This window comes from Saccopteryx bilineata, chromosome 6 (assembly GCF_036850765.1).
Source record: "Saccopteryx bilineata isolate mSacBil1 chromosome 6, mSacBil1_pri_phased_curated, whole genome shotgun sequence".
Lineage (NCBI taxonomy): Eukaryota > Metazoa > Chordata > Mammalia > Chiroptera > Emballonuridae > Saccopteryx > Saccopteryx bilineata.
The window spans coordinates 197838767-197854015 of NC_089495.1; the positions used below are offsets into that span (position 1 = coordinate 197838767).

The window sequence follows — 15249 nt, forward strand, 5'->3', positions numbered from 1 at the left end:
GACTTTAAAATGTCCGTTTATGGACAAGGGAGACTGTTTGAAAGCAAGGTCATTCGGCAAGGCTCACTCCTCAGTAAGCTGGGAAAGTGGTAGCCAGCCTCTTGGGAGGCAGCTCTGCCTAAGGGGTCCCATGGTCCTGGAGAAGGGGGAGCGCGCTTACAGACCAGGAGGAATGCTTCTGCTGGGCCCCGCCCCACATGACTCACAGGGTGATGTAACAGATGCCTGGTCGGACCCATTTTCTAGTGGGAAGTGGGGGTGATCACAGTAACGTCTGCCACTGGTACTTGGTGTTCTTTTTTTCTAGTGCTTTCTCATGTGTTGCTCTCACATGCTACTCGTGCAGCATGAGACGTGGGAAGTGATGGGGGCTGCCCAGATTCCCCTGTGTCGGCGGGGATGGCACGTCCCAGGTTGCGCCAGGGTTCTGACGTGTCTGCATTAACGTGCTCACCTTTCGTAGGGTACTTCTGCGAGTCCGGATGCTCTACTACCTAAAAGCGGAAATACTGGGAGAAGCAGCTGACAAAGCATTCGAAGGAACCCCCGCCAGGTAAGACAGGTCAGCCCTCGCTCTCTGAGGTCAGGAGTGCCTTAAAGCACCTGCTCCTGGAAATGGGCACACGTGCCTGTGCCTCCAGGGGCCACGCTCCCGCCCAGCAGGGACCTAGAGGGGAGGGCGGGCCGCGGAGTGGGGGCAGCTCAGCCAGGTCCTCTGCAGGAGGCAGGAGAAACCTGTTTGACACACAGCTTCTCAGCATTTGTCCATGTCCAGATTTAACCACTCGAAGCTGTTCTGCCTTCAGATGAATAGTATATAGGTGGCTTTTGCTGGTTCCCACCTGAAGGTGCACATTAGAGCTACCTTGTGCATGCAGCTGCCACGGCCCCGCCCCAGACCGACTGACAGTGAGTTCCCAAGTGTCGGTCAGTCTGCGTGGGGCCTGGACGTCAAGTGCACGTGCAGAGCTGGCTCCCTGGGTGATCCTGACGGAAAGCCCTGGTTAGGAAACTGTGACCCACGGCCTACGCTTGTCACTTCATGTCTAAGCACGCAAGTAGGCCTGCGGCTTACCACGCGGGTTCAGCCAGCAGCTCTTACGTTGTTTTCTGTCTGTGTTGAAGGAACTCTGAGTCTACCCCTTCCTTCCACAGGGACCTGGAAGTGCCCCTGCCCGACATTGACTACGTGGAGATCCCAGTGGATTGGTGGGATGCTGAGGCCGATAAGTCCCTTCTGATTGGCGTGTTCAAACACGGTGTGTATTTCAGCGACTGTCCCCCCTTTCCCGAGCTCCACAGGCCTGGGGCACGTCTCTCTTAGAAAGTAGAGCCTTACCTGCCCTCTCGGAATTTCAGCCAGCTGAACGTGTCAGTGACGAAGTTCTAGTGAATGTTAGTTTCAGCAAAGAGCTTTGAAAGAGTAACTGTGGCCATAAAGACCCGTGTCTTCCTCTCACTGGCCTGTCTGCACGCTCGGCCTGGGACTGCCCGTGCTCATGTACTCCTTTGCTCCCGAAGGCTGGTCTAGTGCCGGCACATGGAGGGCACGAGTGTTTCTTGAGTGAAAGAATAAACGGAGAAAGTGTTCAGGTTTTAGCATCTCATATGTATTCCGAATTCTAAGGTCATCCTAGGTAACCTACATATTTCTAGTTTGCCTTATTGGGTATAAAAACTTGAGAACAGAAAATGGCATGGGCATCTTTTTTTTTTTTTTTTTTTTTTTTAATGCAGTAAGAATCTGAAGGGGACTGAGCAGTTTTAGAGTAGCTTTGAAAACTGAACTGAGTGGCCCGTTCCTTCACTCTGGCGCTGTTCTTAGCACCTGCCCTTGCTTCCAGCCAACAGTTAAAGTGACTGACACAAGTGCCAAGTGACAGTCACTGCCATGCGAGTGAGATGTCTCTTCCCTGCCAGGTGAATAACTGACATGCTAACCTGGAGAGCAGGGTCTACGGTAGGGAGAGGTAGTAACACCTGGCTTGTACTGCTAGTTCTGCCACTTACTTAATGCCTGACCTTGGGCACATCATAAACATCTCTGACCCTGTCCTTGCCTATATGGGGGAATATCATCCAAACAGCTGGCCTGGAGGGCTGTTTGAAGTTAAATGAGACACTGTCGGTAGCTGCCTAGAACAGTGCTGAGTACATGATAGAAGCTTGGTGCTGTCCGCTGTCGCTTATCCACTCTGCCTTTGGAAAGTAAACTCTCTAACACGTTCCCTGTGAGTAGGATTTTTCAACATTTACAGGCTAATCAGTTGCATTTCCTCTGTGTCTGTGGGTTTCACATTCCCAGACTTAACCACACATGAGTCAAAAATACTCCACACACACAAAAAAAGTCCCAGAAAGTTCCAAAACTTGAATTTGCCATATGCTAAGCATGACACTGAGTTCACGTGAATGAAGTGTGGTGTAGGCACACCCTGCTGTAGCCTCTGCAAAGAAGGGTTCTCTGCAAATACTGCACCGTTTTATGTAAGGGACTTGAGCATCTGCAGATGTTGGTACCCTCGGGCGCAACCTAGACCCAGTCCTCCCTGGACACGGAGGGAATGAGTGCACATATTTGAATGAGGAATCCCCGTGCAGCTTGGATTCTGGTGTTACCAGTGCAGGCTGTGGGAGCTGCAGTGCTGCTGAGCTCACTGCCCAGCCACTGGGCTTGGGCTAGCACAGAGCTGCTGTGGAAGTGCCTGTGATTATTGGAAGTCTAGTTCTGTACTGGAAGTCTGCTATGGCGGAGCCACATGTGGCTCCTCTCTTGGACAGTACAGGACTAGGACTCAGCTCTGAAGTGGGAGGAAGAAGCATGTGACCTCCCTATTAAGCACAAGGGGCCACAGTGTAACTGAAACTTGGTTTAATCTAATTTCGGAAAGAACCCAGAAGTGGACAGGCTGCCAGATTCGGCCGTACCCCGGAGCACCCGACCTGAGTGTGCGGCCCTGCGCCTCATTTCAGGGCTGGGTCGGAGCACACTGCCGGCTCCCCGCGAAGATGGCAGTTAGGGCTCTGTACTGAGTTTGTGAACACAGAGGTAACAAACCTGTTTCCTCCAGTTGGTGGCCGTAGTCCTCTATATTTCTTCCTTTGCATCTATCACTGTATTCAGCTTCCCTCTTTAATGTGTGGGATAAAATTGGACGATTAGAAAACAAGGCCCATGCAGGAAGTAACGAGGTGTCTGGAGTTGAGAGTGAGGGGAAGACCTTGTAAAACCAGCGTACTTCATTCCCTTTGTTGTCCCAAAGGAAGCAAGCGATTTTTGTGTCTATACATGTTTGGGACACGTGAGATTGAAGTAACTTTCATTTTTGGTCAGGCAATACTCAGAGCTGTCTACTTTAGCTCAAGGATCCTCTCTTGATAAGAAATCTTAACAGATCCAGTTAATCTTGAATAAGTATTTTTGTTTTGTTTTACTTAATAAGAGAAACAAAATGACTGTCTAGGGCCCAGGGCAAGTTTTGTGAGTTTGACACGACTTCTGACATTTCTCATGACTCCGATCAGGGTATGAGCGGTACAATGCCATGCGGGCAGACCCGGCCCTTTGCTTCCTGGAGAAGGTCGGAATGCCGGATGAGAAGTCCCTTTCTGCAGAACAGGGTGTTACGGATGGGACCTCAACGGATGGGACCTCAGACATTCCCGAAAGGTGAGACGCTGCCCAGGCCAGCTGTGAGGTAACATGTCATGCCACCAGTCTGTGACCCGCGCCTCACGTCTAGCACTGTCACAGTCTGGCATCTCCCTTAAACCTTGCCCTGCTGGAACGGCCTTCTGCATGGCTGCTGGGTTCCATACTGTCACACCCAGGCCTTTTCTTTGACTTCTGAGCACTTGAAGCAAGTACCAGTTCCTGTCCTTCATGGGTTCCCCAGCTGCTCGCCATCTTTGTCTCTCACTGGTAAGGGGATTCCTTAGGAGGAGCTCAGACCTCCCTTACCTGGCAGGAAGCTGAGAAGAGGCACAAGTACAGGCTTCCTGACCTTGCAATTTCTCCGATGAAATTTCAGCATTATTTAAGGATTGTATGGTCTGTGACTTAGGTGGATTTAGGAGCCACTGCTTGATGACCATGGCATTTAAGCCTTTTCCCTCGATTATGTGCAAAAAATATGGAAGTATCCTCTTTGGCTGAATTTTATTTACTGTTGTCATAACCTCCAGATGTGTAAATTTACAGGAAAGTTAAATAGCCAAAAACTGGCTCTCTGGGTGTGTGTGTGTGTGTGTGTGTGTGTGTGTGTGTGTGTGTATGTATGTGTGTGTGTGTTTAGAAAACATAACATGTATTTCTTTCTTTGTGTTTGGTAAGCTTTGACCTGATCTTCTACCCCCAGTGGCAGATACTGCTTTTCATTGCCTAGGCCCCTGGTCGGCAAACTGCGGCTCGGAGCCACATGCGGCTCTTTGGCCCCTTGAGTGTGGCTCTTCCACAAAATACCATGTGCGGGTGCTACCTCGATAAGGAATTTACCTACCTATGTAGTTTAAGTGTAAAAAATTTGGCTCTCAAAAGAAATTTCAATCATTGTATTGTTGATATTTGGCTCTGTTGACTAATGAGTTTGCCAACCACTGTCCTAGGGCTATGGCCAGGCCAGGGTGTGTGAACGGGCACAGCCAGGAGCCCTTTACTTCAGCTAAGGCTGAGATAACTTTCTCTACCCCAGATGTGTTTCCTATGGACAGATACCAAAGATGCAGAGAGTTAACAAAAGCCCAAGTGGCCCGTGTTGCTATTGTTAGATTCAAGGGCTCAGGGAAAACACTGCCTGAGTGAGGTACCTGAATGGTACACAGTTCATTTCTTATGGGTGGCAGTTCTTTCTGGGGTTAAGCAGTGAAGGTAAGAGGTTCTCCTGCCTCCAGGATCTGAGCAGCAAAGACAAGAATATTGGAGACAGGAACACTTCAAAGGCAATTTTAAAGGGAGTTAGGAGAAACAGACATCAGCAGTAGTTAAGTTCACAAGAGAGAAGACATCAGGCAGCTAACCTGGAGGCAAGTGATTGATGGTACAGAGACCAAACTGTCCTTTCTTGGAAGTTTCAGCAGAGCTCCCTTTCGAGGAAGTGATTGCTGCCAAAAGCAAGTGCTTCTGCGTGGGTTCCTCCCCCTGCAGTCCGGGGCTGGCGCTGGCTCAGGTTGCACAGCCTCCGACTCTGGAGTCTTCCTTTAGCAAAGCCGCGTGTCTGGGCAACCCCTGGTGGGTAGCAGTTACCTTTACTACGAGGAGATCACTGTTGTAGAGCTGGCTCTCGGCTTCAGTGAGTAGATGCTGAAGTCTCAGTTGAGTGGAGGTCCTTGCCCATAGAAGTTAAAAATGAAATTGGGATAAAACAAGATTTCAGAGCTGTGGGGAAAAGGATCTACTAATACTCCCTTTGCTCTGTGATTTAGGGTTTTTTTTAATAAGCATCCTGGTTGCCAAGTAGCTCCTAGGTGGTGTGTGATGCCTTTTTCTTGTTTGTTTTTTACCTTTTATTTAGAGGCAACACAGATAAAGAAGACAACGCTGAAGACAAACTAGATGGCCTCCAGAAACAAATGGTGAGTCAGATAGATGTGCTGTATCAGTAATGCCCACCATCTGTATATGAGCAGAGAAATCCCCGTCTTAGCAGTAGTCTTGGGGACCTTGATTGCATTGCTGCATTTCCCCCAACATTTCATTTTAAAAACTATCAACACACAGATGGCATTTTACTCTCATTCTAATAAAACTTCTGATTTTAAGGTAACTAGAGTTTTGGTATGATTGTAAGATACAGTGCAGAGTGATCCCTTGCACCGTTTATGTCCACTTCCCCACCTGGAAACATCTTGCAAAACTGTAGTACAATGTCCCAAGTAGGATGCTGACCTTGAGAGAGTCTTGACGTTTCCATGACCACAGAGATCCATCATGTTGCCCCTCTATAACCACCTCTGCGTCCCTCCTGCCTTCCCCTCCTTTTTAGTCCCTGGCACTACTAAACTGTTCTTCATTGCTGTCATTTTTGTCATTTTAAGAATGTGATGTAAATGGATTAATACAATATGTAATCTTTGGGAGTTGGTTTTTATCACTTAACATAATTCTCCACAGGTTGTTATCTGTAACAGTAATTCATTTCTTTTTATTACTGAGTAGTATCCATGGCTTGGGCATATCACAGTTTGTTTCATCATTTATCCGTTGAAGGACATCGGATTGTTTCTAGTTTCTGACTACTAATACCTCTATAAACATTTACATACAGCTATTGTGTGAACATTTCTATTTCTCTGGGATAAATGTCCAAAAGTATAATTTCTGGGTGATATGACAGTTACATGTTTAGGGGTTTTTTTGGTTGTTTTTTAAAGAAACTACCAAACTGTTTTCCAGTGTGGCTGTACTATTGTGCATTCCCACCAGTGATGTATCCTCATCCTCACTAGCTTTTTGTATCATCATTATTTTTTAATTGAGCCATTCTGATAGGCAATAGTGATATATCGTGGTTTTAATGTGTATTTCCTGAATGGCTAATGATGTTTAACATCTTTTTATATGCTTAACTGCCATACTGTACTTCAGTGAAATGTTTCTTCATGTCCTTTGCCCATTTTCTAATTTCATTGTTTCTTTGTTTTACTGTTGATATTTGAGAGTTCTCCATATGTTCTAGATTCTAGTCTTTTATCAAATATATAGTTTTCAGATATTCATATGACAGAGCAAGAAAGAAATATTGCTCTGTTGTTCCACTTATTTGTACATTCATTGGTTGATTCTTGTAAGTGCCTTGAGCAGGGATCAAACCCTCAACCTTGGTGTGTCAGAACAACACTTTATCCAATTGAACTGGGGCCCAAAACTTTTTAAACTTCAATGAAGTCCAGCTTACCTTTTTTTTTTTTTTTTTTTTTTTTTTTTTGTATTTTTCTGAAGTTGGAAACGGGGAGGCAGTCAGACTCCCGCATGGGCCCTACCGGGATCCACTCGGCACACCCACTGGGGGCAATGCTCTGCCCATCTGAGGCATCATTCTGTTGCAACCAGAGCCATTCTAGTGCCTGAGGCAGAGGCCACAGAGCCATCCTCAGTGCCCGGGCCAATTATGCTCCAATGGAGCCCTGGCTGCGGGAGGGGAAGAGAGAGACAGAGAGGAAGGAGAGGGGGAAGGGTGGAGAAGCAGATGGGCGCTTCTCCTGTGTGCCCTGGCCGGGAATCGAACCCGGGACTCCTGCACGCCAGGCCGACGCTCTACCACTGAGCCAACCGGCCAGGGCCATTTTTTTTTATTGATTATGTTATTGATGTCAAATCTAAGAACTCTGCCTAGATCTTAAAGATTTTATTCTATTTTTTCTAAAAGATTTATAGTTTTACATTTAAGTCTATGATTTATTTTAAGTTAATGTTCATATAAAAGGATAGCACTAGATTGAGGTTCATTTTCTCTACCTGTTGACATCCGATTGCTCTGGAACCATTTGTTTTAAAGAAACAATCTCTCTTCAATTGAACTGAATGTACCCCTTTGTCAAAAAATCATTTGATCATATTTGTGTGGATCTGTTTCTGGGTTCTTCGTTCTGTTTATTGATCTGTTTATGTATCATCCACTAATAGCATTGGTATTGCTTACTGTAGCTATATAGTAAGTTTTTAATCGTGTGGATGTATTCATCTCATATCTTTTTAGAAATCATTTTAGGTTTTCTGTTTCTTTGCTTTTCCATATAAGTTTTAGAATAACTTTATCGTTATATACAAAAATTTTTTTTCTGGGATTTTGATTAAGAATTGTAGCCCTGGCCTGTTGGCTCAGTGGTAGAGCGTCGGCCTGACGTGCAGAAGTCCCAGGTTCGATTCCCAGCCAGGGCACACAGGAGAAGTGCCCATCTGCTTCTCCACCCCTCCCCCTCTCCTTCCTCTCTGTCTCTCTCTTCCCCTCCCACAGCGAGGCTCCATTGGAGCAAAGATGGCCCAGGCGCTGGGGATGGCTCCTTGGCCTCTGCCCCAGGCGCTGGAGTGGCTCTGGTCGCAACAGAGTGACCGCCCCAGAGGGGCAAAGCATCGCTCCCTGGTGGGCAGAGCCAGGTGGATCCCGGTCGGGCGCATGCGGGAGTCTATCTGACTGTTTCTTCCCGTTTCCAGCTTCAGACAAAAATACAAAAAAAAAAAAAATTGTATTAAGTCCTTTTCTTTGAATATATGTACCCTGATTTATTGATGTCACCCATTAAAATAAAAATTTATTTATAAAAAAAAAAGAATTGTATTAAGTCCATATCACTTTAGGGAGAATTTTTACACCTTTACAATATTGATTTTTTTTTTCTTTTTTTCATTTTTCTGAACAGGGAGAGACAGTCAGACAGACTCCCGCATGCGCCCGACCGGGATCCACCCGGCACGCCCACCAGGGGCGGTGGTCTGCCCCCCAGGAGGTGATGCTCTGCCCATCCTGGGTGTCGCCATATTGCGACCAGAGCCACTCTAGCGCCTGAGGCAGAGGCCACAGAGCCATGCCCAGCGCCCGGGCCATCTTTGCTCCAATGGAGCCTTGGCTGCGGGAGGGGAAGAGAGAGACAGAGAGGAAAGCGCGGCGGAGGGGTGAAGAAGCAAATGGGCGCTTCTCCTGTGTGCCCTGGCCGGGAATCGAACCCGGGTCCTCCGCACGCTAGGCCGACGCTCTACCGCTGAGCCAACCGGCCAGGGCAATATTGATTTTTTTATTTTATTTTATTTTATTTTTTTACTGTATTGAAGCTTACTCTATATATCTTCCCATTTAGAAGAGATTTTGGTTTCTTGAGATTTTCTACATCAACAAACATGTCATCTGCAATTCACCTGCAGATAAGTATGGTTCTGATTTTCCTTTCTGATCTGTGTGCCACGCGTCTCCGGTTCTTGCTGTGTTGCACTCAGACTCCCAGCGTTGTGCATACGAAAGGCGAGAGCAGGCGCCCTGCCTTGTTCCTGATATTAGGAGGAAGGCGTTCAGTTTTTCTTTTTTTTTTTTCTTTTCATTTTTCTGAAGCTGGAAACGGGGAGAGACAGTCAGACAGACTCCCGCATGCGCCCGACCGGGATCCACCCGGCACGCCCACCAGGGGCGAAGCTCTGCCCACCAGGAGGCGATGCTCTCCCCATCCTGGGCGTCGCCATGTTGCGACCAGAGCCACTCTAGCGCCTGGGGCAGAGGCTACAGAGCCATCCCCAGCGCCCGGGCCATCTTTGCTCCAATGGAGCCTTGGCTGCGGGAGGGGAAGAGAGAGACAGAGAGGGAAAGCGCGGTGGAGGGGTGGAGAAGCAAATGGGTGCTTCTCCTGTGTGCCCTGGCTGGGAATCGAACCCGGGTCCTCCGCACGCTAGGCCGACGCTCTACCACTGAGCCAACCGGCCAGGGCTCGTTCAGTTTTTCATTCCTGAGGCGCTGCTTAAATTTTTAAGTCTATTTCTCTCTGTTGTTCACGTTGGGCACTTTCTGTTTTTCTGTCTTCTAGTTAACGAATTCTTTTCTCTTCGTTCTGCTGTTGAGCCTGTCCATGGAGAGTTTCTTGGTTTGATTTTGGTTATTGTATTTTTCATATCTGACTCTGTGATTCTTTGGATTTTGTTTCTTTGCTGGGACTTTGTTTTATCATTAGTGATGTGTTCAGAAGGAGTCATTGATGACTACTTTAAAGTCTTATGTCAGATAATTATAAGATGTCTGTCATTTCAGCGTTAGCATCTGTTGATTATCTTTTTTATTCAGTTTGAGGTCTCCCTGATTCTTGATATGATAAGTGACCTTTGAGAGAACTCTGAACATTTTGGTATTATATTGCGAGACTCGGGATCTTACTTATAACTTCCGTGTTAGCTGACTCCCGCTGACATCTCTCTTGCAGAGGAATGGTGAGCGGGGACTGTTCCTCCTTGTTGCTACCAGGTGGGAGCAGTAAAGTTCTTGTCCCCAGTCAGCCCCGATGACATCACTGTTGGGCAGGCAGGGAAGTTCAGCTCTCTGCATAGTCTTTAGACACCGTGAGTAGGAGTGGGCCCCTCGTTACTATCGGGGATGCAAGTCCCACTCCCTGTTGTCTTTTTGACACCACCCCAGCAGGGGAACGAGGTGCTCTATTACAGCCTGGTGAAGGTGGAGGTCAAGCCTCCCTGCACAGTCTGCTGGTATGAGTATCCTGAGCCACAGTTTTTTTCTTTGTCACTTGACTGGAATATAGTGGGTATTGTCATAACATTTTGTGTATCTCTAACCTGCCCCTTTCCTGGGCCTTTGCTAGAGCAGGCTTTTATTTTACTTTGGTCTGCACTATTGGTCATTTCCAGGTAGCCAGCTTCTTTATTTACCTCCAAAGCTCAGATCTGTAAGGCAGCAAAGAAAACCCAGAGAATTCACCACTGTGTCCTTCCTTTGGTCCCGGTGTCCCTAAATGGTCTGCCTTCTTCTCTTTACCTCTCAGAGTTTTATGTTTGTTTTCTCTATGATATCCAGGGGTTTTAGTTATACATAGAGTGAGGAATGAAGAACTATGCCACATTCCAGAAATAGAAGCCTGCAGTGCATTTTACAAATGAGTGTCTGGGACTTTGCACGGGAGGGCTGAAACCTTACCAGGACCCACACACCACTCACTACATTGTCTCTGGCTTGGAGGCGTGGAGCAAATGCATCTGTTAAAACTGCATGGATTCTGGGTCCCAGAGATTACTGTATCATTGTCCCCAACTTGCTCCTTTGCCAAAATAATCTTTCCACTTCTGATTACCACCTAGAAGTTATCAATTCTTTCCTTTCAGTTCTGGTAGAAAGTGTGTGATGTTTACTTTGGCTTCCCTCAGCTCTGGTTCCTGTAATAGCAATAATGACATCACTTTTCCCAAAGTAGGAAATCGTTATTTTTCAAAGCTGTGTTTCCATATTTCCCCCAAGGTTTGAGAACCAGTGGATTGAAGCAAGTCAGCATGAAGCTTCAGACCATGTACCTGAAGGAAATTGGGTTCTGCTGTTGACAATTAAAATCCCAAATTCTGCCGTTTTGGTCCCTAGTTTATACTAATACTTCTTTCGTCTAGAATTTGGGGTGTGTTTTCCCATAGGAAACAGTTCTAGAACCAAAGACGGGAAAGTACTACCTTATACTTAGGAGGAGCTTTACTCCTTCCAAAGTACTTTTCCCACTTGTTCATCTGATTTTCATCTCACCCGTGTGAAGCAAACCCTTCAGGTGCTCCTGCCCTCCTCTGAGAGCTGAGCAGTCAGGCCCAGGAGGTTAAAGAACATTGCCACATTGCCACGTTCTCACAGCGACTAGATGTGAGCATTCCAACCAGATAACCTCTCAATATTCTGGTACTCTTTTCTCCATCAAGGATTCTTTTCATAAAAACCAAGAAAGGAGAAAGTATTTTGGCTATATGCACATGAGAAAGGGCAACCACCAGACCACCTGCAGGCCAGGCCGGCAGAGAGCTGTGCCCAGTAAAGTTGACCTGCTTAACCGGTCAGTCTTTGATCTTGGAGAGCTTTGGACACTGAAGCAGTTGTACCAGAACTGATTAAAAAAGAAAGAAATGTAAGTTTTCTTATGGTGAGGTAAACTGCCCTGGAATTACGTTTTGATTCACTTATCAAGTTAATGTCTATATTATTTATTTTGCTCTTCAAACACCTAAAACCTGGGCTATAAATAGAATATAATGAAAAGCAGATGGAATGGAGAGTGGCTTCCCCCACATTCTGAGGGGGACAGATTGTGTAACAGATTAAGCTTAACTTCTGGTCCATGTGCTGAAGTAACAAATGTAGAACAGCCAGCATCTGAAGCAGGCCTGCTGCCCCCCCTCCCACACTCACACACACACACACACACACACACACTCCCCACCCAGCCCACACCTCCTGCGCTGCTGCTTGGGTTTCCTTCTCCCAGTTCTGTCCTCGGGCAGAGCGGCAAGCAGGGCTAAAGCAGCCCGCAGAGCCTGTGTGCCCAAACTAGGGTAATTCCTCCAAATTCAACGGACCTGCCCATAGAACGGTTAATAGTCAGTAGATTGGGAGAATCTCAGCATTGTAAGGAGCCCTGACACACATCAGAGTGTTCCATCTCCTCTGCAGCTTCGCTGTCAGGAGTTATTCCAGGTGGGTTCAGGTACTTCCAGGAGCCCATGGGGAAGAGATGAAGAATGTGCTCCTTCCAGGGAAGCCCATTTCATTGTTGGGTGATACCCTTTTATTGACCCAGATATCTGGCTCCTAGTTGGTTCCATAGATTGTGTCTAGTTTTCTTGGGGCGGTGCTCTAACGACTGAGCTAATCAGCTAGGGTCTTATTGCTCTTTTTTCATAGCTAGTAGTTGGAAGTGTAGACTGCCATCAGACTACTCTGAAACCCAGCTCTGCCCCTTACTAGTCATGGAACCTTGGGCGGGTTACAGAACCTCTCTACAGCCTGTTTTCTGTGAGATGTGGGTAGCAGTTTGAGAACTAAATGAGATTCATATAAAGGCTTTGCACGGTGCTTACGTAACACACAGTCCTCAGTAATGTTAGCTGTTCTCACTGTTCTAGTAAGAAATGCATTCAGAAAGTGTGCCCCTGCTCCTTTTTGCCTTTTCCGAGTTTTCTCTCAGGTCCTCCTGTGGTATGAGGGGCCCAAGAGAGGGGTCTGAATGTTAGCTGCTGCCCATCGTAGGTGTCTCCGCATTGCTGCTGCTCCCTGCTACAGTCTCCTGCACTGTGTGCATGGGGCCAGGGCAGCGGGCCCTGCAAAGGACCAGATAGGACATTTCTTGGACGTTGGCCCATGTACAGCCTGTCACATATTCTTCTCCCTCACCCTCTCCCTTTTCCTGCTTCCTCTTCTTCTTCCCTTGAAAAATGTAAAACCCATTCTTACCTTGAGGGCCACACAAAACAGTTTGCTGGCCCTTATTTCTTGTCTGACCCGTGCTGATGTGGCCAGAGGCTTGAATCTGGGGTTATTCTCTCCTATCATTCAGGTCAATAGATTCTGGTCAAAAAGCATGTTTTCATGTTAAAAACGGAGTCCGGTGGAAAAATAGCATTCTCCCCTCCCACCCCCAAGCTCCCACATGCCTTATGTATATATAAGGAGCTTTTGAAGTTTCATTCCTGAGGCCAGGAAGGGGTTCGTGAAGGAATCCATCAGAGCCAGTTGACAAATGCTTCCACTTGGATAAACTTCATGCCTGTAATATCACTACAGATTCATTTGGAGCCTCAGATCGTGATTTTAATTTTAAATTCCTGATGGATTTTGCACCATCAGGCCTCATGCCTGGGGCAGTCGTGTTTGGGGAAACAGCGTCTGTGGCTGTGAAGTAAGCTAACCGCAATGAACCGCGGCATGGTACTTTCCCCAGCAGAAACGCAGGCACAACCTCTGTGAAGCGACTGTTAAGTTGCGAGTGACGATGGTTAAGCAAATATTTAAATTCACAGCTAAGATATTGCTTGTAAAGCCGGAGAGAACAGTCAAGTTCATCATTCTACAAGCTATAATTCTCTGCAGGCAGAATCATTCCACACAGTTTCGGGGGGAGGGGGGGAATGCTTATTTTAAATAAACTGCTTTCTGGCTCTTTTAAAACTGTGCCTAAGTGAGCTTTATTTCTCAGGAACCGTTCTGGTCTTTGAGAAGTTGATGGGCAGGAGCTCTCTCCGGGGCGTGTTCGCTCCTTCCACGTCGGGGCTGGCTAGGGTTTCTTCTGAGGGCGGTTTTGCTGACGGCATGGCTTCATTGATCCCTAGGAGAGTTCCAGAGATGGAGGTGATGGTGTCTTCGGCGAAAAGAAGGATGACAGCCGGGCAGGTGAGCTGTGTCCTTCTGAAGGCAAAGAAAAGTAAGGTCCTGGTTCATAGTCATGGAGTTCATACGTAATCCAAATGCTCTATTTTAAGGAGACTCTTTTAAAAAGCCAAGTAAGTTGACCTGCATTGAACTCTCCTGGAGTCACAGGAGACATGGCTGTGACAAGCCTTCTCTACCTGGCGTTGACATTCAGGGTGCAGTCTGAGAGAAACGAAGGAGTCGTGGTCTCATTGATTGATTGGTTTTTTTCATTTAAGTTTTTGGCAGAGGAGAAAAATGTTAGAGGGTTTAGTTTGGTTTGTTTGTTTTTGTTTTTATTTTTGGTTTGCTTTTCTAAATTCACACTTTATAGAGTCTCTGGCAATTAAAGACCCAGCTACACAAAAGGCCATAGTTCTCTATGGAGAAGGCCACAGAAAAACTGTTTGTTCCTGGCTTTAGAGCAGGGTCCTCGACTCAGTTTTGCCCCTACAGACAGACACGTTTGTATTTGAAACAGCCGCCAGCCACAACCAAGCGGTTTCTAAAACAAAACCGCGGCCCTATCAGCTCTGCCTAGCTCCAGAGCTGGTTAAGTTCTTGAGTCACTTCTGTTTTGGGTCTGTTCGCAAATACTAATGTCCTCACTGATGTTTGAAGCCCAGGATGGCTCCGACCCAGACAAATCGCCCTGGCCAGTTTCATCCGCGCTCACAGCCCGGCTCCGACGGCTGGTCACCATTTACCAGCGCTGCAACCGCAAGGAGCTCTGCCGGCCTGAAGTTCTGGGCCCAGGGAGCCAAGGATACTGGGTCCAGGAAGAGATGTTCAGGAGAACCTCCGAAATGGACCTCATCAACAAGGAAGCCCAAAAGCGGTAAAAGCCAGTGGCCCAAGGCGTGTTGAGTTGCCCGCTGCATAGAGGGGTCAGAAGGGAAAGCGGATAGTTCAAGGGCAAGTGAGCTTAGTGTCCTCATATGAAGTTAGGTGGCCTCCAGAATTATTAAATAATTAGCTTCCAGATGTTATTATTGTCCCGCTGACCGGGGAATCTGACGAGGTTGAGGACAGTAGTTTTTAACCACTGGTCTGCCAGAAATTTTGTGCTGGTCGTGAAAGTGTTAACCACCCTGATGTTATATGAAGAGTATGGTTATAAACTCGACTCTATAATCTGAAAAACACTGTTCTAGGACACCCTCTGTTCACAATTCCCTGACTTTTAAGATTTTACAACTTGACCCTCTTTCCTGAGTTGGACCACAATCTTTGGGGATGGGGTTTAAAAACACCGTGCTGGGTAAAGATGACAAAAAGCATGTGTCCGACAATGTTTTTTAGCAGCAAAGTGAAGTGTGTATTGACGCTGTCTCACTATAGCTCCCAGTCCTTGTCAAGCCTTTGAGAACAACTACAATAAAATGGCCAGCCT

The 15249-nt window shown here is 47.0% G+C and overlaps 1 protein-coding gene across 7 annotated transcripts in view; it reads left to right on the plus strand.

The window, feature by feature from the left end:
• Positions 1-15249, plus strand: part of CHD6 (chromodomain helicase DNA binding protein 6) — a 176222-nt gene that overhangs the window by 139976 nt on the left and 20997 nt on the right. For all 7 annotated transcript variants that reach the window (XM_066236943.1, XM_066236939.1, XM_066236944.1 and 4 more), the window contains 6 exons: positions 464-553; positions 1156-1259; positions 3526-3670; positions 5511-5571; positions 13778-13838; positions 14478-14694. In XM_066236943.1, coding sequence (XP_066093040.1) covers positions 464-553; positions 1156-1259; positions 3526-3670; positions 5511-5571; positions 13778-13838; positions 14478-14694 — 678 coding nt within the window. The remainder of the gene's footprint in view (positions 1-463; positions 554-1155; positions 1260-3525; positions 3671-5510; positions 5572-13777; positions 13839-14477; positions 14695-15249) is intronic.